The 22,138-nt window shown below is 46.0% G+C and overlaps 1 protein-coding gene across 2 annotated transcripts in view; it reads right to left on the reverse strand.

The window, feature by feature from the left end:
- Positions 1-22,138, reverse strand: part of GRM3 (glutamate metabotropic receptor 3) — a 68,451-nt gene that overhangs the window by 30,345 nt on the left and 15,968 nt on the right. For both annotated transcript variants that reach the window (XM_063134306.1, XM_063134305.1), the window contains exon 2: positions 19,674-20,529. In XM_063134306.1, the coding sequence (XP_062990376.1) occupies positions 19,674-20,529 (856 nt within the window). The remainder of the gene's footprint in view (positions 1-19,673; positions 20,530-22,138) is intronic.

Genomic DNA, 22,138 nt, shown 5'->3' on the forward strand with positions numbered 1-22,138 from the left:
TATTTACCTTTTGATCATCTTGTTTTATTGTTATATTTTAATGTTGCTTTGATGGCACTACACTTTATGTTCACCACTTTGATGCCTCTGTAGAAAGCAGTATATACGTTTGAGTAATAAATCAGTACATCAGTAAATAAAGTGCTATTTACAAGGAGCTGCACAGGAGATTCCAAAGGGCTGTTGTTTTTTTAAGGCTCCGGTGTTGTGTAATCCTTGAACTAGCTCACCCAAAGTCCTTGCTCAGAAAAGTTCTTCCCCAGTGGAATTTTAGAAAGTTTTTAGGATGTTTTAATTAGGGATGTGCTCCGTTTCTAATCGGACCGGAGAAGCAGGAACGGAGCGGGGGGCTTCGCCTGCCCTTAAGGTGGAGGCGAAGAGGATTGGGGGGCCGGCGGAGCGTGGCGGAGAGGATCGAGGTGAAGGCGGATCCTTCGCCTCGATCCGGAGCTCCGCCGGAAAGGTAAGTGGGGTTTATCGGGCCCTGCCGCTGTCGCTGTCGCCCATGTGGCGACAGCGGCAGGGCCCGGTAACCCCCTCGCCCTCCTCTCCCTTACCTGCCTCCATCCGCGGTCCGTCAGCGTCTTCAATTGAGCCCGCGGTTCCACCAGGAAGTCTGGGCCGTTTGCGGCTCAGACTTGCTGGTGGAACCGCGGGCTCAATTGAAGACGGCGACAGACCGCGGACGGAGGCAGGTAAGGTCCCCCTCTCCCTTGGTCCCTTACCGGGCTCTGCCGCCGTCGCCGCATGGGCGGCGATGGTGGCAGGGCCCGGTAACCCCCCCGCCCTCCTCTCCCTTACCTGCCTCCGTCCGCGGTCCGTCAGCGTCTTCAATTGAGCCCGTGGTTCCAGCAGGAAGTCTGGGCCGCTTGCGGCCCAGACTTCCTGGTGGAACCGCGGGCTCAATTGAAGATGGCGACGGACCGCGGACGGAGGCAGGTAAGGTCCCCCTCTCCCTTGGTCCCTTACCGGGCTCTGCCGCCATCGCCACATGGGCGGCGATGGCGGCAGGGCCCGGTAACCCCCCCATGGGGGGGGAACGGAGCTCCGATCCAGATCCGGAGCTCCGAGCGGAGCGGAGTGGGCACAGGCGGAGTGGGGGCAGGGCGGAGCGGCCCGATCCGAAAATGGCAGATCTGAAAGTGAAGCGGAGTGGGGGGTCCGTGCACACCCCTAGTTTTCATGATGTTTTAATCATGTATACTATGTTTTTAATTAGTTTTTATGTGTTTTATATTTGCTGTTGTTCCCTGCCTCAATCCAAGTGGAGAGGTGGGTAAGAAATATATTATTATTATTATTATTATTATTATTATTATTATTATTATTATTATTAGGCTCTGGTCTTTGAGAGCAGGCTTTTGTATCCCAAACTTGGACGAAAAACAGAATTTCAAGGGGGCTATTAAAAAAATCATACACATTGAAAACTACTGTACTTTTTAGGGGTGTGGGCTAACAAAATAAAACTACATAAATAGTCTCAGCCAGTAGAGTTCCAATTTCAATGAAGCCAAGAATCCCATTCTGGATTTTAGTCAAAAGTCTAACGGGGGTATCCAAGGTGCAGAATCCAACCCCCAAAAGTGGTTCAGTACCTTGGAGAGCTCCTTTAGAGTTCTGGCTTGTTCTGACTGAAACCCAGGATGGATTCATAGGCCCACTGAAATCAGCCACCAGCCTCCACTGGTCTCAGCTTACTCTAATATTTATTTATACCATGGAAATAATTGGATATTACCCTAGGAAGTGTAGGTGACTTTTGCACCCAAATCAGAAATGTGGAAAGAAAGGGATGTTCTCAGCAGCTTCTCATATATATTGTTCATAGAATAATAGAGTTGGAAGGTACCTTGGAGATAATCTAGTCCAACTCCCTGCTCAAAGCAGGATCTACAATGCAGAATGCAACTACAGTACCCCTGACCGATGCCCACCCAGCCTCTGCTTAAATATTCCAGTGAAGAAGAGCCCATTACTACCACCCATGGCAGACTGTGCTAGTGTCGAACAGTTCTTACTCTTCAGTAATTTCTCTGAATGTGTATAATAGAAATATGCTTCGCTGCAATTTCCACCCATTGGTGCTAGTCCTCCTGCCCTTTAGAGCAACAATGAACAAGCCTGCTCCTTTGTCTGCAAGACAACCCTTCAGATTCTTGAAGAGTGCCCTCCTACTTCCTGTTGATCTTCTCTTCTCCAGGCTAAGCATACCCAACCCTTTCGTGACGTTCATGACAATGTGTGACCGTCAGCCTTCAAGTGGTGGGTCATGATCCCCAACTGGGTCACACACACACTGGCTTTCCACCCCCGCTGGAAAGATTGAGGGAGAAATGGGGAGAGAAAGAGGAAGATGTTAATATGGGGCAAAACCTGAAAGGTGGGTCCCATGTTGCAGGCTGAAGTTAAGGGTGGGTCCCCAGCCTCAATGGGTTGAAAGCAAGGGTGTTAGACTGAGGCCTGAGTTCTCACTCGGGTATGAGAAGGGTGTAGCTGCTTTTACTGCATGACAACTCCTGTTTACAGTTTGAAGCTGGGGGCCTTGCTAGACCTACCAGATAATCCGTGTGGGAGGAGGGGCTAGGCCGTGCTAGAAGTGGCGCGGCCTGTAGGCCCCATCCACACGTAAGACGCGACGGGGCCGAGGGAAGCCCCGTCGCGTCCTCCATTTTTTCCTTTAAAGGGCCATGTGCGCAGGAGCGCACCAACGGAACAGTAAGTATTTTTTTTAAAAAATAAAGGGTTCCCCGCTCCCCCTGCCCCTGATTTGCCCCCCAGAATGCCTGATGCCCCCCTGCCTGCTCGCTCGCCTGTCCCCCCGCTTGCCATGCCCGTCCCCCATCCTCGCTCGCCGTGCCCTATCTCCTGTCCCCGCTCGCCATGCCTGTCCCCCGTCCCCGCTTGCCATGCCCGCCCCCCGTCCCCGCTTGCCATGCCCGTCCCCCGTCCCCGCTTGCCATGCCCGTCCCCCATCCTCGCTCGCCATGCCCTGTCCCCTGTCCCCGCTCGCCATGCCTGTCCTCCATCCTCGCTCGCTGTGCCCTGTCTCCTGTCCCCGCGTGCCATGCCCGTCCCCCGTCCCTGCTTGCCATGCCCTGTCCCCCGTCCGCACTCGCCATGCCCGTCCCCCGTCCCGCTCGCCATGCCCTGTCCCCGTCCGCCATGCCTGTCCCTGTTCTCCCCCATGTCCTCCATGCCTGTCCCCATTCTTCTTCCCCCCTCTCCTGCTGGGTCCGCTCTTTCCCCCGGCCCCCATCTCCCCCCCGTGATTTCCCCCCCCCTGGCCCAATGGGCACAGCGCTCCTATGGAATGCTGTGCCCAGTGCGTGGCTTCTCCCGGCTACTCATGAGTAAGCAAGCAGCCGGGAAAAGCCACGGACCCTGCTAGACCTTCCGCAGCCCCGGCCCCAGCCCAGGGCTGCGGAAAAGCCGGGCAATAAGCGGATCCGCTTATCCCGGGTCAAGGGAGGACTTAGCCTGGCCTGACCCCGGGATCCCCTGTGCGTCATCTGGATGCACAGCAGGGAGACCGGGCCTCACACCGCGCTAACTCCTCGTCTAGCAATGGCCTGGGTCACATCTGGCACAGAACAATGGTTTCAATAGTTAATTTTATTTCACATTTACTTTGAGTATTTTGACACCTTTTTTTTTTTTTAAAAAAAAGCTAATTGAAATTCAGCTGAAGAGTTCAGCTAGTGTATATGGCATAGAAATTTTGTGTGTGTGTGTGCGTGCGCTCAGAAGCATGGGGATGAATGTGTGCTGCAGGCCAATGACTCCTATTTACTTTCCTACCTGAATGAAGTGGTTACCATGGAAATGGGCTCTCAAGGCATGTTTTTTCACCTCTTGAAGTCCAGCAAATCCCACAAGTAAAAGGGAAGAGAGGGTTTTGTGGTGGGTTTTTCTCTTTTTTTTGGTTTTTTAAGCTGAGAATGGGCAGGGCTGAGGGTTAGTGAAGAAAAATACGCCACAAGCACATTTCTGGTGCACTCATGTCTTATTTGTGGTTTTCTGTGGACAGCTATGTTATTGTGTGACTATAATGGCCCCGTGGTCTGATCCAGCATGGCTCTTGCGTTCTTTTTAAGGAGCTGCATGAGGTAAATTTAGCTCTGAATCGACTGGCTTCCAAAGCACTTTGCTCATGTTGAACAAATGTCTTGTTCCTAAAAGCATTACTCGTGAGTAAGATTATGCAATCCAAAGGACACTGGTTCCTGGTTGAGTATGGCATTTCTATGTTAGTGGCTACTACATCTTGGCCACTGAAATTGCTCCATGCTGCAACTCTTGATGAGTACGGGTTTTGTACAGTGGCATGCCAATGCCACTTCGAAAAAGTAATGAGAAATACTTTTTCTCTTTGCCCCTTCTTTTTCATCTATGATTTTGTATCCCTAATTCAACTCATGAAAGAGGGAGCAGGCTGACATCTACCAATAGGTGTGCCCTCAAAACTGGCCTCCTTCTCCGTGAGCCCCTCCCAAACGAAGTGAGCCAGGTGGCTACCAGGAGGAGGGCCTTCTCTGCTGTGGCACCCCGGCTGTGGAATGAGCTCCCTAAGGAGGTTCGCTTGGCACCTACATTATATGCCTTTAGACGCCAGGTGAAGACCTTTTTATTCTCCCAGCATTTTAACAGTCCATAAATAAATTTTAACTTGGTGTTTTAAAATTGTAATTTTGCATTGCTGCTGTTTTTACCTGGTTGAGCTTTTATATTGTATTTTATATTATGGTTTTATACTGTTGTTTTATACTTTGAATGTTTTTAATTTTTGTGAACCACCCAGAGAGCTCCGGCTATTGGGCAGTATAGAAATGGAATAAATAAAGAAAGGGAAAGGAACCTCTCGTGCAAGCACTGAGTCATTACTGACTCTTGGAGGGACGCCAGCTTTCGCTGACATTTTCTTGGCAGGCCTTATAGCGGGGTGGTTTGCCGTTGCCTTCCCCGGCTGTTATTACCTTTCCCCCAGGTAACTGGGTACTCATTTTACCGACCTCAGGAGGATGGAAGGCTGAGTCGACCTGAGCTGGCTGCCTGAAACCAGCTTCCACTGGGATCGAACTCAGGCTGTGGGGAGAGTTTCAGCTGCAGAAACTGCTGTTTTACTGCTCTTCACCAAATAAATAAATATAATTCTATGGAAAATAAAGTAGGATTAATCTGAAAGGAGGGCTTCCTTTGAAGAAACAGTTGACCCCTCCTCTAAAATCCATCTCCAGCACAGTCCTCAGTTTGGCCTGCTCCCTTTCTTGGCAAAGCACTTGGAAAGAAATGGGAAGGGATCACGCTGCTGACCCCTTCTCGTTGGTGCCTTTAAATGGGCAATAGCTACTTTAAGGCCTCAATCCTATGCATGTTTAGACTGAAGAAAATCCTGCAGGCTAAACGAGGTGTCTCTGGACCCAACTGGGGATGTATGAAGAATTTTCCCATTTGCACCTCCTGAACATGAACACAAACGTAATCTATGATCAAAGCTCATACATTCCTGAGTTTGCAATGCTGTTCGTGAGGGCAGGAGGAAGAAGTGCAGTCCAAAAAACGGATTCCTTCGAAAATTATGCATGAAAAAAGGTGTGCTTTTTCATAAGTGTGCCCCCACATGTTTTCATCAATGAGAGGAGATCATGTGCATTTGAATGTACACCCAAGTACATGCCGAAGGACTTAATGATTGCCACTTGGAAGTGAAAAAGAAGAAGAGAACTCTCAGTCCGATATGGACGCAAGCCAGACTGAGCTCCAGTGTGAAACTCTTGGATACCTTGGAGAAATGATGTGCGTTTTGCTGATTACCACATCCGCCATGCCCTTTGCGACCCTTCCCTCTTTCTCGACCAGTCCTTGGCAAAGAGACGGGGGCAGGATCTACACTACTGCTTATAATGATTTATAATGGTTAATGACAACTGTTCAGGCCCAGGACACATTACATATACCGTTTTCATAACGTTTTTAAAGTGTTATATCCTGCTCGGTGTAGATTGGGCTGGGGAGGCTTCATGATTTCACAATGAATTGTGATCACCCCCTTTAGGAGAATGCTGCTTTTTTCTTAAGAGAAAGCTTCACATCCTCAGAAGTGGCACTTTTATTGTCAAAATACAAATCTCAGGAAGAGCTGGTGCAACTCTAAAGTAAAGCCGCAAGTGGTGCTATTTGAATAACGGGGACATTTTACCTCTATGACAAAATGGCTCACAGAAAAGGCAAATCCAGGGAAAGGAGGAAAATCAGCTGCTAAAACCAATGAAGAAGCCGGAAGGAATCATTTTCCTATTTGGTGGCTACTGCTTTTCAACCTTATGCTAAACTTTTCCTCTATACAACTCCAGGTGTGTGGGGAACTAGATGCACACGCAACAGCTGGAGTCTCTGGATGGAGATGTGCATGAGAAAATGCAAACTAAAAGATGTACTCAGAGAGTTCAGTTGCACTCAGGCCATGGCTCGACGAGGGCTCATCCCGGGGATCGCCCCGGAATCATCCCTGTGCGTCCAGATAATGCACAGGGGATCCTGGGGGCAGGGAGGGATGATCCCTCCATTTCCCTGGGATTTTGCCCTATCCTTCTAGCCCAGTTTTTCTGCAGTCCCAGGCTGATCCTGAGACCGTGGAATGTGTGGCAGGGTGTCACGGTTTGTCCTGGCTCCTTGTGAGTAACCGCGAGGAGCCAGGAGCCGGGCATGGGGCACAGAGCTCCTTAGGCTGGGATGCAGGGGAGCGAGAAAATTATTTTTTTTAAAAAAACTTACTATTTTGCAAACGAGCGCTCCTTCTCCTTTAAAAATGAAAACAAAATGGCGGCTGTGATGTCGCGCGTCGCGTGTAAATGAGGGCAACGATGTCGCAATCATAAAATTGCGCAATCATCGCCCTTTCACTCCCTCATCTAGCTGAGGCCTCAGATGAGTCTTATCATGTGGCTTGAACTGGGCACACAGATTGGCTTGACTGTGCATGCGGAAAGCTGATTCCGTACACAGATCTTCTTTACTCGATCTGAGCATTTATTTTGAGTATCATTTTTAATGACTAGTGGCTCTACTGGAATGTGTTATTTAAGCTTTTTAGTCTGCCCACTGCACTTCAAGTATGTATATTCTATTTACATTTTATTGTACCTAAATGAGGGTGGTTTTGTGTGTGTGTGTGTGTGTGTGTGTGTGTAAATTTTAAATTTTGCACATCACTTTAGAGTAGAGAAAGTAACTGATAAATAAAGCAAAGAAATCATATTGAAGCTGGAACAAAGGCTTCAAGAATCTCAATAGAAACAACACAGTGTTAATCAAATCTGGAATGAACTGCTCCAGAGGCATGCTGGACTGGATCATGATTACTCAGGATTGAAGGGTTAGTCACCCTCTCTTAGCACCACGGCCCCCAATTCACCTCCTGCAACATCTGCTTTTAAGGAAAGAAAAAGTTGTCAAGAGATCCCATCATGGTTCTTGAACTATTTCCTGGTAGAAGTATTGGAAGAAAAAATGAGTAGTCATCCACTGATTGAAAGCAATGGCAGCCCACTAATTTGAATTAGGTAAATTACATCCCTTATACTGGTTCACAGAACTGCAAGAGCAATAACTGAGTATGAGTTGTAACTAGTGTTAGTCTATGGCCTTAGCTAGTCTTAGCGGTCTAGCGGGATGGAGGGGTGAAGATCTTGTGATTTTTTCATCGCGAGATCTCCCCCTCAGTTCACACGCGGTGCGCAATGACCTCAGATGGAGAGGTGTTGCGCCCGCCATTTTTTTCCGGTTAAAGGGCCAGCAGCGCACGAACGCTCATGCGCAAAAGGTAAGTGATTTTTTTTTAAAATAATTACTTTCCCCGCTCCTCCAAGCCCAGCCCTGATGGGCGCAGGGCTCCTGAGGAACGCTACGCCATGTGCGCAGGTCCCGGCTCCTCACGAGGAATTGCGAGGAGCTGGGACAAATCACGGTGCCCGGCCACACATTCCACGGTCTCGGGCTCAGCCGGGCCTAAAGGGTAGGGTGAGATCCTGGGGCAAGGGAGGGAACATCTGTCCCTGATCCCGGGATCCCCTGTGCATCATGTGAATGCACAGGGAGGGTCCAGGGGATCCAAATGGATACAACCCATGTTTCAGGCAAGCTCTAGGTTCTGGCCATCAATGCACTTATCAATCTACTTGCGTTTTTTATGTTGTTTTGAAGGTTCCCAAGAAAGCTGACTTGTACACCCCCAGCACTGTAATCTACACACAAAATTCTCCGGATCTGCTTTTAGGTCAGCCACCTGATCAGAGATTTTGTACTTCATTTTGCTTTTAAGCAGTTAATTGATTGGTGACCTGTTTTAAATGAAAAGCGTGGGATCTCCATGCTGGTGAGGGTGTGATTGAACATTCTGGGTGAAGCTAATGGTCTAAATTACAAAGACAAATAACTGCAAATGCCTTTGCTGCTATTTTTAAACCCAGCACTATAAATCAAGAGAAAGCCAGCCGTTCCACTGAAATCCAAGGAAATGTCAGGAAAACAAACGCAGATGTCGGTTTGCACTGAAGCAGTCAGGATTAGAAAGGACAGGTAGATCTGTGGGCTGTCAGGAAGATGATAGCAAATGGTGATTTGTGTGTGTGTGTGTGTGTGTCTGTGTGGGAAGGGGTTGTTTTGTTTAGAAATGAGACAAGGCACAAGGCAGGGAACTCTGGACAAACTCTGCAAGGTTTCTTCCCCACCCAAGATCAGGATTTGCTCGGAAGCTTTGGGAACAGGACTATCAGCTCTCGAGTGTTGACAGGTGAGACAGCAAAGGAAGAATAATTGCCATCCAATCCTTCGCTTGCCAGTCCTGTCCATCTGTACTCCACTCTTCCTACACAGATGGCAAGGTGGCGTTCTCCCTCGCAGCTCTAAAATATTCAGCAGTGCTCTCTGCGCTTGTGAGGTTTGTGTGTCAGCTTTGTTGCTGCTCTCACCTGATTCTTCTGGGGCGTGGAGGGAGAGGCAGTCAGAATGTGAGAGCAAGTTCACCCACGGAGCTAGGGTTCGGTTACTGGGGAAATGATGGAACTCAAGCGCTGCGCCATTGTTCATCCTGCCGGGATGCACTTTGTGCAAGTTGTATTGTGCCCAGAGTAAGCAATGCTGTTTCAAACGGTTCAGCTGTTTCGCTCTGCGCTTGGAACACCAACTGAGCACAATGGCATGCTTTGACACTGAGATGTTTCAAGTAGGGCTGTCACCCAGGTTACGGAAAACGTTGTCAAGTAATCATGGGGGTTTGAGGCTGCAAACATTTTTTAAAGAAATTAAATTTCTTTCATTCAGATTATGCCCCTTCCTCCAAGGATCACAGTACAGCATTTATGGTGCTAAACACACCATGCTATTCTGACATCAAACCTGTGATGTAGGTTAGACAAAGACATAGGGCTCATCTACACCAAGCAGATATTCCACTATGAAAGCGTTATGTAAAAGGCAGGAGCCACACTCCTGCTTTATAGCGGTATTGAAGTGCACTGACAACTGTTGGGGCCCATTGACACATGCCAGATACCACGTTCATCGTGTTATATCCTGCTTGGTGTAGATGTGTCATGGGCCCCAACAGTTGTCAGTGCACTTCATCACCACTCTAAAGCAATAGTGTAGATCCTGCAGTGAACTTCAATACCGCTATAAAGCAGTAGTGTGGCTCCAGCCTTTTATATATATCCGTAGTCTGGGGGTGCTCTTGGATCCAGAACTATGAGGCACAGGTGAACTCAGTGGCAAAGAGCACCTTTTATCAGCTTAGGTTGATATACCAACTGCGCCCTTATGTGGACAGAGATAGCCTAGCTACAGTTATCCATGCTCTGATAACCTCTTGTTTGGATTACTGCAATGCGTTATACATGGGGCTGCCTTTGAAAACGGTCTGGAAACTTCAGCTGGTACAAAACAGTGCAGCCCGCCTACTAACAGGGACTGGCCGGCGAGACCACATTACGCCAGTCCTTTTACAACTTTATTGGCTGCCAGTCCAGGTCCGGGCCCAAGTCAAAGTGCTGGGATTGACATTCAAAGCCCTAAACGGTTTGGAGCCAGGTTATTTGAAGGAACGCCTCCTCCCATATGGACCTGCCCAGACCTTAAGATCATCTACAGGGGCCCTTCTCCGTAAGCCCCTGCCAAAGGAAGTGAGGCAGGTGGCTACTAGGAGGAGGGCTTTCTCCGCTGTGGCACCCCGGTTGTGGAATGAGCTCCCCAGAGAGGTCTGCCTGGCGCCTACACTGTACTCTTTTCATCGCCACCTGAAGACCTTTTTATTCTCTCAGTATTTTAACACTTAATTTTAACTTAAGTTTAAATTTTACTGTTTTAACTCTGTACTTTAATTTTATATCAATTTTGCTGCGTGGTTTTATCCTGGTTGGGCTTTTTATACTGTATTTTGTATTTGTGTTTTTAACCTGTTGGTAGTTTTATTATGGTTTTAATTTTTGTGAACCACCCAGAGAGCTTCGGCTATTGGGCGGTATAAAAATGTAATAAATAAATAAATAAATACTGCTTTCATAGTAGACTATCCTGCTTGGTGTAGATGAGCCCTAAGGCTAGGTCTGCACTACTGCTTTATAGTGGTATTGAAGTGCACTGATAACTGTTGGGGCCCAATCCACATTCCATATACTGCTTTCATAGTGTTATTTCCTGCTTTTTATTCCACATTCCTAATGATTTGACACAAGGTGTGCATCTGGCCCTAGTTAGGGATGTCCATTACTGGGAGATCTGGTTCTTTTTTGGTTCAATGGAGTTCTACAGTGTGCATTCTTTGAGGTTGTGAGCCAAGCTGCGAGCTGTTCCTTGAACTCTGCAAAGTTTTTGTGCATGAGAGGTGGGGAGGCTCTGCAATTTGCACAAATACCTGAGCAATTTGCACAAATTATGGCCGATTTTGTGCAAATGATGGTGAAATTCATGCAAATCATGCAAATTCAGACACAATTTGCATCATGTGTACAAATTTGAACATAATCTGTGCAAACCTGGGTGTAAATTGTGCAAATTCAGTTGTAATTTGCGCAAATGCAAAGGAAATTCAGTTGTAATTTGTGCAAATTCAAAAATTCCTAGGAAAACCCGTGAACTGGCCCGGTTCACTGCGCTGCAGCAGGAACAGAATTGAAGTCCAGGAGGCTGAGCTTCAGAGAACTCATTGAACTCCCACCTCCAAATGGATTTCTCTGACATTCCTAGTCTTTATTTGACACTTCAACCACTATGCCGCACTCGCTGTCATCCTGAATACCAGACTTTTCTATCCCTGCCCCTCCCAGATGTGTTGAACTACAATTCCCATTGTCCCCAGCTAGCATGATGGCTGGGGATGATGGGAATTTGAGTCCAACACTTTTGGAGGGCATCCGATAAGAAGAGGCTGTTGTATACAAGCACCTGGAACTAAAGCCCACTTAATGTTTCCGAGCGTTCATGCTGACTTATTTTGAGTAAGTAAGCATAGGACTGTGCATTAATTGGTTGATTGATTCATGGAAACTGCACGGATTTGCAAATGAGTTGTTCCAAAGGGTGGATGGGGAAGAAAGCATACTTGCTTTGCTTTTATATAATTCACACACATAAACAAGAAGGGAGAATGCCTTTTCTAAGATGGTGCCTGATAGTTGTAGTTTGTGTAAATCCTTCTATTTAAAATAATTACATATCTTCTGCTTGTTTAATTGGGCCACCTTTTAAACTGAGCCAGAGACTAATCTAACTGATTAGTAATGAAATGCTGTGCCTCTAGTTTTGAAAAAATTCAAACTCTCATAGCAGGCAAAATATGCATCCTTTTCAGGGCTACTCATTAATCTAGACGTAAATGTGCGACTGGACTCTTTGTATACCATAGCCATTCCACTGAAAAAGTTAACTGCTCATAAACATGAGCAGTGCGGTGTAGTGGCTAAGGTGTTGGACTGGGAGTTGGGAGATCCGAGTTCTAGTCCCCACTTGGCCATGAAAGCTCACTGGGTGACTTTGGGCCAGTCACAGACTCTCAGCCCAACCTACCTCACAGGGTTGTTGTTGTGATCATAAAATGGAGAGGATGAAGATAATGATTATGTATGCCACCTTGGGTTCCTTGGAGGAAAAAAGGCAGGATATAAATGTAATAAATAAATAAATAAATAAATAAATAAATAAATAAAAAACATCAATTAGTAAAAAATCACTGTCACTGTGATGCTGCGTTTGGAATGGGAAGGAGGGGGTTCTAGTTACAGTGTTCCCCTAGTGGTGGCTGCATGGTGGCCAAGTGTCCTACTTTACAAAGGACAATCCTCTCTTCTGAAGACCTAGCAGGGGATTGCCCTCTGTAACAAGCTGTCTTGTTTGATGGGCTGTCCAGTCCAAGTCTGGTTTAAAATCAAAGAACCCTAAGAAAGGAGGACAGGGAACATGAATTTGCCCATCAACAGTTAACACTTGGATACGGGTCACCCGGCCACTGTTCTCTTCTATGGTGAGATCTGTTGTATTTCCATTTAAATTGTCATTGTTATTTCTAAATGTGCACCTATACATGCAAATTTGCATATGTAAAGGTTTTGCAAATTGGGTCCTGTTTCTGGGCAATATGTAAGTGGCTACCCAAGGTGGGCAGGGAATCAGTGTGCTCTGCTGATGGAGATCCATTATACACCTTCACCTGTCATGCTGGATCTCCATCAACTACCCAGTGTCAGGGCAGGTGGGCAGGTTTTGCCCTATCTGCAACAGCATCCCTAAGTGCTATGCTTTATACCTTCTCCATAGAAGTGTATGATAACTTACTAAGAAACAATAAAGGGGTGTACTTAGTCTCATCATTGGTGGAGGGGGCAACACCTGTTTCCTGCTTGGGACGCCTGCAGCCATTGAGAGTTAAGCCTGGTCCTAACTGTATATCTCCATCCTGGCTTCTTCTTCGCCATGTTGGAATGTCAAAAACTGGCTTTTAGATCAATAGGTAGATAAGGAGTTCATCATTCCTTCTGGTGATACTGGAGTAGACACTGGCTAGGCAGTGAAATGGGGCCACCACAGATAAGATCATGGTCTTTCATGCTTGGAAGTCTCCCCAGGTATGCAGGAAAAAAATTAGTTTATAAAATAAAAGGAACACTCCACAAAACAGTCTAAAACAAAAGGAAAATGACCAGGTCTAGAGGCTGATAATATTCGGGACATAAGGACAAGGCTCAGAGGGATACATGCTATGTGATTAAAGCACTCCCCTCCCTGATTTATATCATGAGGTTTCAGAAAAGATGGGGTGGATTTCATTTGGTCTGCATTTTTAAGTAAACTGACCTAATTCACACTTCCCAGACTAAGATATGGATCAGAATAGTTACCCTTCTCTGAACTGTGTTATACAGTTTTTAGCTCAAGGATGTATGCAAAAATGTACATATCAGAAGGAAATGCATACAAAAATGGATATTTAGGGGAAATAGTGTAAAAATTGGGTTTTAGGGAAAACTGCATACAAAATGGATATTTTAGGAGAAATGGACAGGCATTAAATATAGCTTTCAAGCACTTCGCTGCATCCACACAGATTGCTACTCAAAGACTTTCACTGGTTTACCATTGTCAGATTATAAAGGTATAAGCCAACTCTTAGTTTTAAGAAATAAAAGGCAGTTAGGCGTGGTACTAGCAGGGTTAGTGTTTTACCTATTATAAGTCATAGTCTCTGTAATGCTTGTCATATGTTTTGACGTTCATCTACCAGTAGCTGAAAAAAGAAGAGGAATATGAGCCATGAATAAAGGGCTCCAAAATTTACTAGCCCACTTGCCTACACATAGCTCTGTTATTTATGTGAGACCCAAAGAAGAGCCAACTTGTGTAAAGCTTTATTGCCTGGTTTCCTGGAGATGAATTACACTCAAGACAGCACATTGTAATTTACAAGCCTGACCTATGCGATATATATATTACAAGATTGGATTATGATTATATTGCTAGCGGAAAAATATCCAGTGAATTTCACACCATATTTCAAGAACACTTTATGCTAGATCACAAGGATGTAATGTTGCCATTCAAGACTGCCTCCCTGTGCTTAGTTACTTATACATAAGTTTCTTTAAAATCAATAGAATTTGTGTACACATTAAAGTGCGCAGGATTAGGTCATTGTCACAATGAGCTACAACCAATTCGTCACCAATGCTGCAGATAATGTCAAATGTTGTCAGCATACTGAATCAATAGATCTCATCATTGCAAACTGCCCTGCAGGGCGCCGTGTGTTGTGAAATATTGATTATCTAGCAACGCCGAATCAAATGGCAAAAATGATCCATAATAAATTGTCAAAGCTAGTTAATCCGACACCTGAAACCCCTGATTATGCAGACTTATTGGGACCTATTTTGTTGAATAATTCATACTCTCATTTGCCAGGGAAATAAATAAATAAATAAATAAATAAATAAATAAATAAATAAATAAATCTCCCCAGCGAGGCGCTAGACAGCCATAGATCAGATCTAGTATTTGTGGGCAGAATAGTAAAAACAAGCCACACGTAATAGACTCATGCATTGCACTTCGATTCTGGAGACAGACGAGAAGATTCAGGGGTATTATAATTATCATATGTGCATGATAGACCCTCTTTCTTGCTGTCCTTCTGCCTCAGTGTTCAGACCGTCCTGTTTAGGAAGGCATTTGGCCTTTAGATGCTTGCCATAATCCTTCTGTCTCCTTTATATTTGCTGCTATTTTTAATTGCTTTTATTTGCTGGCTTGCACTTTTGGTGGCTTTCTGGTTTTCTTTGTTTGCTTAGAGAGCAATCTAATGGGCCCTAGACGGGATTCCTGGATGTGAGGTTGGAGTCAGCACCCTGTCCTCGGATCCAGGAGTCCAAGCTGTTCACCCACTCCCCTCCCCTCCACCCTCCTCACAGCCGGTGCGGAGAGAATTGCTCTGGCTGCTCCAAGGTTGCAAAATTGACCTTTGGAGGAAAGGAAAAGGGGACATTCCCATGAGTGGGCAGGAGAGGGAACTGTGGCTTAAGAGGGATCCTCTGGCATCCTCAGCCTCCTTCCTTCCCCCTCCCCAATGCCCCAGTTAGATGGACAAAACAGCCTGTCTAGCTGAAATGCAAAGCAGGAGGAGCTCAGAGGTAAAGATTGCCTCCATGCTCCTCCCACTCTGCGTTGGATGGCCCTAAGTCTCCACGTTTGTAGCCTGAAGGCCATTCCCATAGGAATGCACCCTTAATATGTTTGTAAACCACCTTTCAGGATCAATGATTGCCATTTATGGTATCTGCCCTTAGCCACCTTGAACTGCACCAGGAAAGTTGGGAGATCCATATTTTGAATATATAATACAAATGGAGCAGGACGAGAAGGCAGGACAAGAACCAATGGGTGGACATTGCAGGGAAGCAGATTTTAGCTAAACCTAAGGAGAAACTCCCTCATGGTAAGACCTCTTGGACAGTGGAACAGACTGTCTGAGGGTGGTGGACTTTCCTTTGCCGGAGGTATTAAAGCAAAGGCTGTCAGAGTTGCATCTGGCTTTGCTGATCCTGCCTTGAGCAGGGGGGTTGAAGTAGATGACCCCCAAGATCCCCCAATTCTATGAAATATGTTCTAATAATTATATGATAGACAGATAAAGGGGTCCGTAGACATTGTGACTGTCCCCACTCCTGTCTTTCCCCACCCCTGTTGTCATACTGAGCTTTGGAACTGCTGCAAACCCCTCTGAGGCCCAAGCTGGGTGGGTGGGGGTGGTATCTTGTCCCAGTTGTGATGGGCCTCAGAGAAGCTAAGAGAGGAGCAAGATGCCTTACTGCTGATTTTTGAGCCTCTTTGAAGTCCACGTGAGGTCAGGGAAAGCCCCTGCCATTCTCCAGGCTCCAGATAAGGGCACAGGTTTCTGCTAGATTAAAAAAGGCCCTTGGCGGTGGTAACTCACTCAGTGCATTTGTGGCCCCCTAGTTGGATTATTATTATTTATTATTATTTACAATATTTATATACCGCTTCCCATTGAAAATTTCGGAGCGGTGTACAAGATAGAATGAAAATAAAAAACAGAATAAAACACTTAAAACAGATTTTAAAAAAGGCAAAAACAGTGACTCATGGCTGGACATTAAGGAAAGGCTTCTTGGAATAAAGATGTTTTCAGGAGGCACTGAAAGGAGTACAAAGTTGGCGCCTGCCTGGCCTCCAGAGGCAGGGAATTCCACAGGATGGGAGCCATCATGCTGAAGGCTCTTCCCCTGGTGGACTCCAATCGGAGGATGGATCTATGTGGGACCACCAGGAGCAGGCCCTCAGATGAAACTCAGTGACCCCAGGCAGGTTAGTTGGGGAGAAGGTGCTCTCTCAGGTATCCTGGTCCCAAGTTGTTTAGGGCTTTGTACACAAGTACAAGAACCTTAAACCTGGCCCAGTAGCGAATAGGCAGCCAGTGCAGCTCCCTTAGCAGAAGAGTTACATGCTGGAAAGGGGCAGCTCCAGACAACAGCCGAGCTGCAGCATTCTGCACTAGCTCCAGCTTCCGGAGCAGCTTCAAGGGCAGCCCCACATAGAGCGCGTTGCAGTAATCCAATCTTGAGGTTACCAATGCCTGTACCACCGTGGCCAAGCTAACCCTGTCCAGGAGAGGCCGTAGTTGGCGAACCAACTGAAGATGGTAAAAGGCACTCTGAGCTGCCATGGCCACTTGAGCCTCCAGCGACAGAGATGGATCTAAGAGTACCTCCCAAACTACGAACCTGATCTTTCAGAGGGAGTGCAACCTCATCCAGAACAGGCAATGAGCCTATCTCCCAGACTGGGAAGAAGTACTTCCAGTGGATTCAACACTTGACACGGAGCTTTATCCTAAGAGGATGCTTGCCAAAAATACGTTAGTGAAAAAAATGCCAAGAGTGGACCCCCCCCCCCCCGCCCCCAACCCTTCAAACTGGCAGTGGTATGGCATCAGCACTTGGCTTCAAAGACAATGAATTCTGGTACTAGCTTTCATCAACATGGAAATTATAGAAGAGTGTAGAACTGTTCAGAAATTAGGCCCCATGCAGTGTGTAGATTGGGACTAATCAATGGCTGAATGAGCATAGGCTTCTCCGCTGTATCAGGAGCCCCATCACACAGAGTTCCCAATTGGGTAGAGGTGTCTACGAGCCTTTCTACACAAGGCTTTTATTGTGCATTCACAATCGCTCACTCAGGGTAGTTTGTGGGTCCTTTACATGATGTTGTCATCCTTTAGGGCCTCTCCTGTGCTCTGCAACCATTATCGTTTTCTGACGAGGAAAGACGGGTATATCCTGAATGGTGCTATAAAACACTCAGCGTAATGACACAATTCTGCTATACCACCACACCATCTAGTGGTTGTATACTGAAACACATAGAAAGTCAGAGAAAGAAAAACCTTGGGGAAAAGATCTGTAAAAGAGCCAATCTTAATCCTGCAAAGACTCTGGAAGCAGGAGCCTCAGTAAAAAAAGTCATGCAGAAATGCCCTACATGCTTTCAACTAAAGGCATGTAGGTTCCCTTTCAGGCCTTCTGCCCAATGTGTGAAGGTTTGGGGGTGGAGCTGGCAGGGGCAGTCACAGTGGGTGGGGCCAGTGGGTGGGGCCTCCTCCATCCATTCTTTGAATGTGTGGAGACTATTTTCTGAAGGGGGAAGATGGACAGTTAGACCTATTGGGCCGTCTTGATAGGAAAAGAAAAGGAATTACCAAGGGGATGCTGGTTTGGGTTGGTTTGGCTTAGCGGAAAGGATGGCAGTTAAATCGCTTCCTGCACTGTGAGCAAGTGAACTGAGGGTTGGGTGACCATATGAAAAGGAGGACAGGGCTCCTGTATCTTTAACAGTTGTATAGAGAAGGGGATTTCAGCAGGTGTCATTTGTATATATGGAGAACCTGGTGAAATTCCTTCTTCATCACAGCAGTTAAAGCTGCAGGAGCTATACTAGAGTGACCAGATTTAAAAGAGGGCAGGGCACCTTCAGCTTTAACTGGTGTGATGAAGAGGAAATTTCACCAGGTTTCCCATATATACAAATGACACCTGCAGAAATTCCCTTTTCAGTACAACTGTTAAAGATAGAGGAGCCCAGTCCTCCTTTTCATATGGTCACCCTAACTGAGGGCCAAACCCATTTTAGAACCCCAAATGGCTTTCTCCCCCTCAGGTCAATTCTTGGCTTCCTCTCTACCCATCTCTGCTGTTTTCTCTACTACACATGACAGAAAAGCCATCACAAAAGAAAAAAAAAGGCAGCCATATTGGCCACAAGAAAAAAGAATCCAAAATACATATTAGTGTATTACCTTCATTAGGTCAACTAAAAAAAACACCCATGCCAGCTTTTGAGATCTGCAGATCTCTTTGTTGGGCGAGATGTTATGAAAAATGGGGCTGGTGGTAGTGGGAGAAAAGGCTGACTGGATGATGTAGTCAGCATGTCTGCATAGTCAGAGTCTTAAGTAGGGTGACCCTATGAAAAGGAGGACAGGGCTCCTGTATCTTTAACAGTTGTATTGAAAAGAGAATTTAAGCAGTTGTTGTTTGTATATATGGAGAACCTGGTTAAATTTCCTCTGCATCACACCAGTTAAAGCTGCAGATGCCCTGCCCTCTTTTATATCTGGTCACAGTATAGCTGCAGTATAGCTCCTGCAGCTTTAACTGTTGTGATGAAGAGGGAATTTCACCAGGTTCTCCATATATACAAATGACACCTGCTGAAATTCCCTTTTCTATGCAACTGTTAAAGATACAGGAGCCCTGTCCTCCTTTTCATATGGTCACCCTATCTTAAATTAAAATATATATTAAATGTGAGTATTCACAAGCCCTCCTCCTCAACTTAAAATGCTGAGGGCCTATTCAGTCAACACATTAAGCCATGGTTAGGCCGCTAACCCTTTTGCAGTAAATTGTTAGACAGTATGTTTAAATAGTGGTTTTGTAACCACCATAATTAGGAATGGTTCACACGATGCACGAAGTCATGGTTAACACAACACGCTAAGCCATAATGTTTAACTCACCATGCTTAACCACTGTGGCTTAGCTTGTTGTCTGAATAGGGTCTGACTATGCTAGGGTGACCATATGAAAAGGATGACAGGGCTCCTGTATCCTTAACGGTTGCATAGAAAAGGGAATTTCAGCAGGGGTCATTTGTATATATGGAGAACCTGGTGAAATTCCCTCTTCATCACAGCAGTTAAAGGTATAGGAGTGACCAGATTTAAAAGAGGGCAGGGCACCTGCAGCTTTAACTGTTGTGATGAAGAGGGAATTTCACCAGGTTCTCCATATATACAAATGACACCTGCTGAAATTCCCTTTTCTATGCAACTGTTAAAGATACAGGAACCCTGTCCTCCTTTTTATCTGGTCACCCTAACTATGCAGACACCCTGACTACAGCATCCAGTCAGACTTCCCCTATCCCTAGTTATCTCCACCTTTGCCGATCTGCTTTTTGTAACACCTTGCCTGATGAAGAGATCTTGAAAGCGTGCATGTTTTGTAATTGTTGAGTTGGCCTAATAAAGGTATAGCACTATATGGATTTTTGGAATGTTTCCCACTATACCATTCTTTTTATAGTGCAGCACCAAAGGAGAGTTTTACCTGTAAAATTGACTTTCAGTAGGTAGTCTTTGTAGAGTTTCTTGCCATCCAAGTGCTTCATGGCGTCACAGAGCTTGGTGGTGTTTGGACACATTGTCCGTTGCATTTTGTGCAAGGCGTGGGCCATCGCGTAGACTGCGTTCACCACAAACATGATCTTGGACTCTTGTTCGTAGTTGGAACTGTCGATGGATAAATGTTTGTCGCAAGCTTTCCGGTGGCCTTTTCTGTTCTGAAGGCTGCACTGGAATTTCTGCTCCCAAAAGTCCTTGAACCAGGGATTACGATGGTTAGTGTAAGGGGCGAGGGTTTGGAAATAGCGGTCAAACTCTTTAACGGGATGGGAAGCCAGCTCTAGGGTGATGGCACCATACGCAACATGCTCGTTGCCCTTCACTACACTCTCCTGTGCCCCCCACCCATCGCTGGCGACCCACGTAAAGGAAACATTGAATCTGTTGGCTGCAGCAATGAGTTCCCGAGAGTCGTCACTGCGCATGAAGAGGACAACCACTTTGGCATTGGGCTTCTGGAGCAGCTCTCTGATGACGCTGTCATAGGATTTTCGGATATTGGAGCGGCCCACCTTCTCGGAGGTAGCAATGCATATATTCCGGAGGCGAGCTTCTTGTTCAAAGGCTTCGATCCCTGTCTCCCCATAATCTCCTTCGGAGGCGACCGTCGACACATAGGTCCAGTTAAAGAACCGCAGGATCTCGGCCATTGCTTTTGCTTGATAGAAGTCAGGTGGCACTGTCCTGGCAAAGTAGTCATACCGAGACTTGTCGCTCAGCTTGGCACTGGTGGACGCATAGCTGATCTGAGGAATTTGGAAGAGCCTTAGCAAATTTGCCACCTAGAAAGAAGAACAGATATTGTTGCTTATATGAACGAATTGCAACCTTGTACCAAATGACAGGGTATGCCTAGTTTTCAATGGTGTTGGTGTAAAGGGAACATATAATGCTAGTAGCCCTATTGGTGACATAAAAACATGGTGGTGTAGTGGTAGAGAGGGTCATTATAGTACTGAAAGTTCTGCATGTCAACTTAGGGTTGGTTTGCACTTGTGCGTTCCTCACTTGATGACCACAGAATCAAGTGGTGATTTGCATAGCGGAACCTCCAGAGACAAAACTTTTGCATTTTCTCACCTCACCCGAGCACAATGCTTTTTGATAGAATCAGTTAACATATTCTTTAAGGAATCAAGTGCTGACTATCATAATACACATGTATATGTGAACCAGCGCTTGGTCTTCTGAGTGCATCACAAGCACATTGCTCCATCTTTCTCCCATCGTCCACCAAACTGGCCTGTAGTTGCAGACACTGCTGGGTTAGAAGGCATGAGAGTGGCCTTTGTACATTTAATAGTAGGTCAGTCTGGTCTTCTACCCACCTTGTGTAGTGCATTACTACATGCATGCACGGGACACTCATAATTGTCAATGGAGTTGCATGTGCATTGATCAAGTATGCAGGCACTGTGAGGATCCAAACCTTGCTCATGGGAAGCTGAAGGTAAATTGGTCTGTATCCAGCAAGAACACATTGGCCCTGTTCAGAAGGCACCTTAAACCATGGCTATAACCATGGTGGTTAAGCCAGAAAGCCAGGCTGTGTTCAGAAGACACCTTAAACCATGGCTTTAACCATGGTGGATAAGCCAGAAAGCTGGGCTGTGTTCAGAAGACACCTTAAACCATGGCTTTAACCATGGTGAACAAAGCAAAAAGCCTTATTTGCCATGGTTAAAGCCATGGTTTAAGGTGCCTTCTGAACACAGCCTGGCTTTCTGGCTTAACCACCAAGGGTAAAGCCATGGTTTAAGGTATCTTCTGAATGGGCCCATTTTCTGATTGTTCATGCCCATGATTAACTCTGAGTAAGCTCAAGTTGTGTGGCAGGAGGACCTTCTGACCTATTCTAGCTCGGGGCTGATCCTGCTGCAGTTGTTTCGTTATTTATGTATTTATTACATTTAATACTGCCCCAAAGTCAAAACTCTCTGGGCAGTTCACAACATTTAAAACCATAAAACACAAAACAATAAAACACAGGTGATGAAAACAATATAAACGTTTAGAACTTTAAAGCTACAATATAAAAATAAAACAATCAAAGAGAAGCTAGCAGCAAAAATTTGAAATACCGTACCTAATAAAAAGAATCTGAAAGACTAAAAGGCCTGAGAGAATAAAAAGGTCTTTGCTATTGTAGAGCTGGAAAAAGTGCAGACAAGGACAACTAAACTGATCAAGGGGCCGGGGCATCTCCCCTACGAGGGAAGGTTACAACAGCTGGGATTGTTTACCTTAGGGGGAAATAAAGCAAGTAAGGGGAGACAGGATAGAGGTGTACAAAATGAGGCATGGTGTGGGGAATGTGGGAAGGGTAACAGTTTTCTTCCTCTCTCAAAATACTAGTGTTAGATCAATGTTCTTTTCACCCAAGGACGAGAT

This window comes from Elgaria multicarinata, chromosome 9 (genome assembly GCF_023053635.1).
Source record: "Elgaria multicarinata webbii isolate HBS135686 ecotype San Diego chromosome 9, rElgMul1.1.pri, whole genome shotgun sequence".
In the NCBI taxonomy this organism is placed as follows: Eukaryota; Metazoa; Chordata; class Lepidosauria; order Squamata; family Anguidae; genus Elgaria; species Elgaria multicarinata.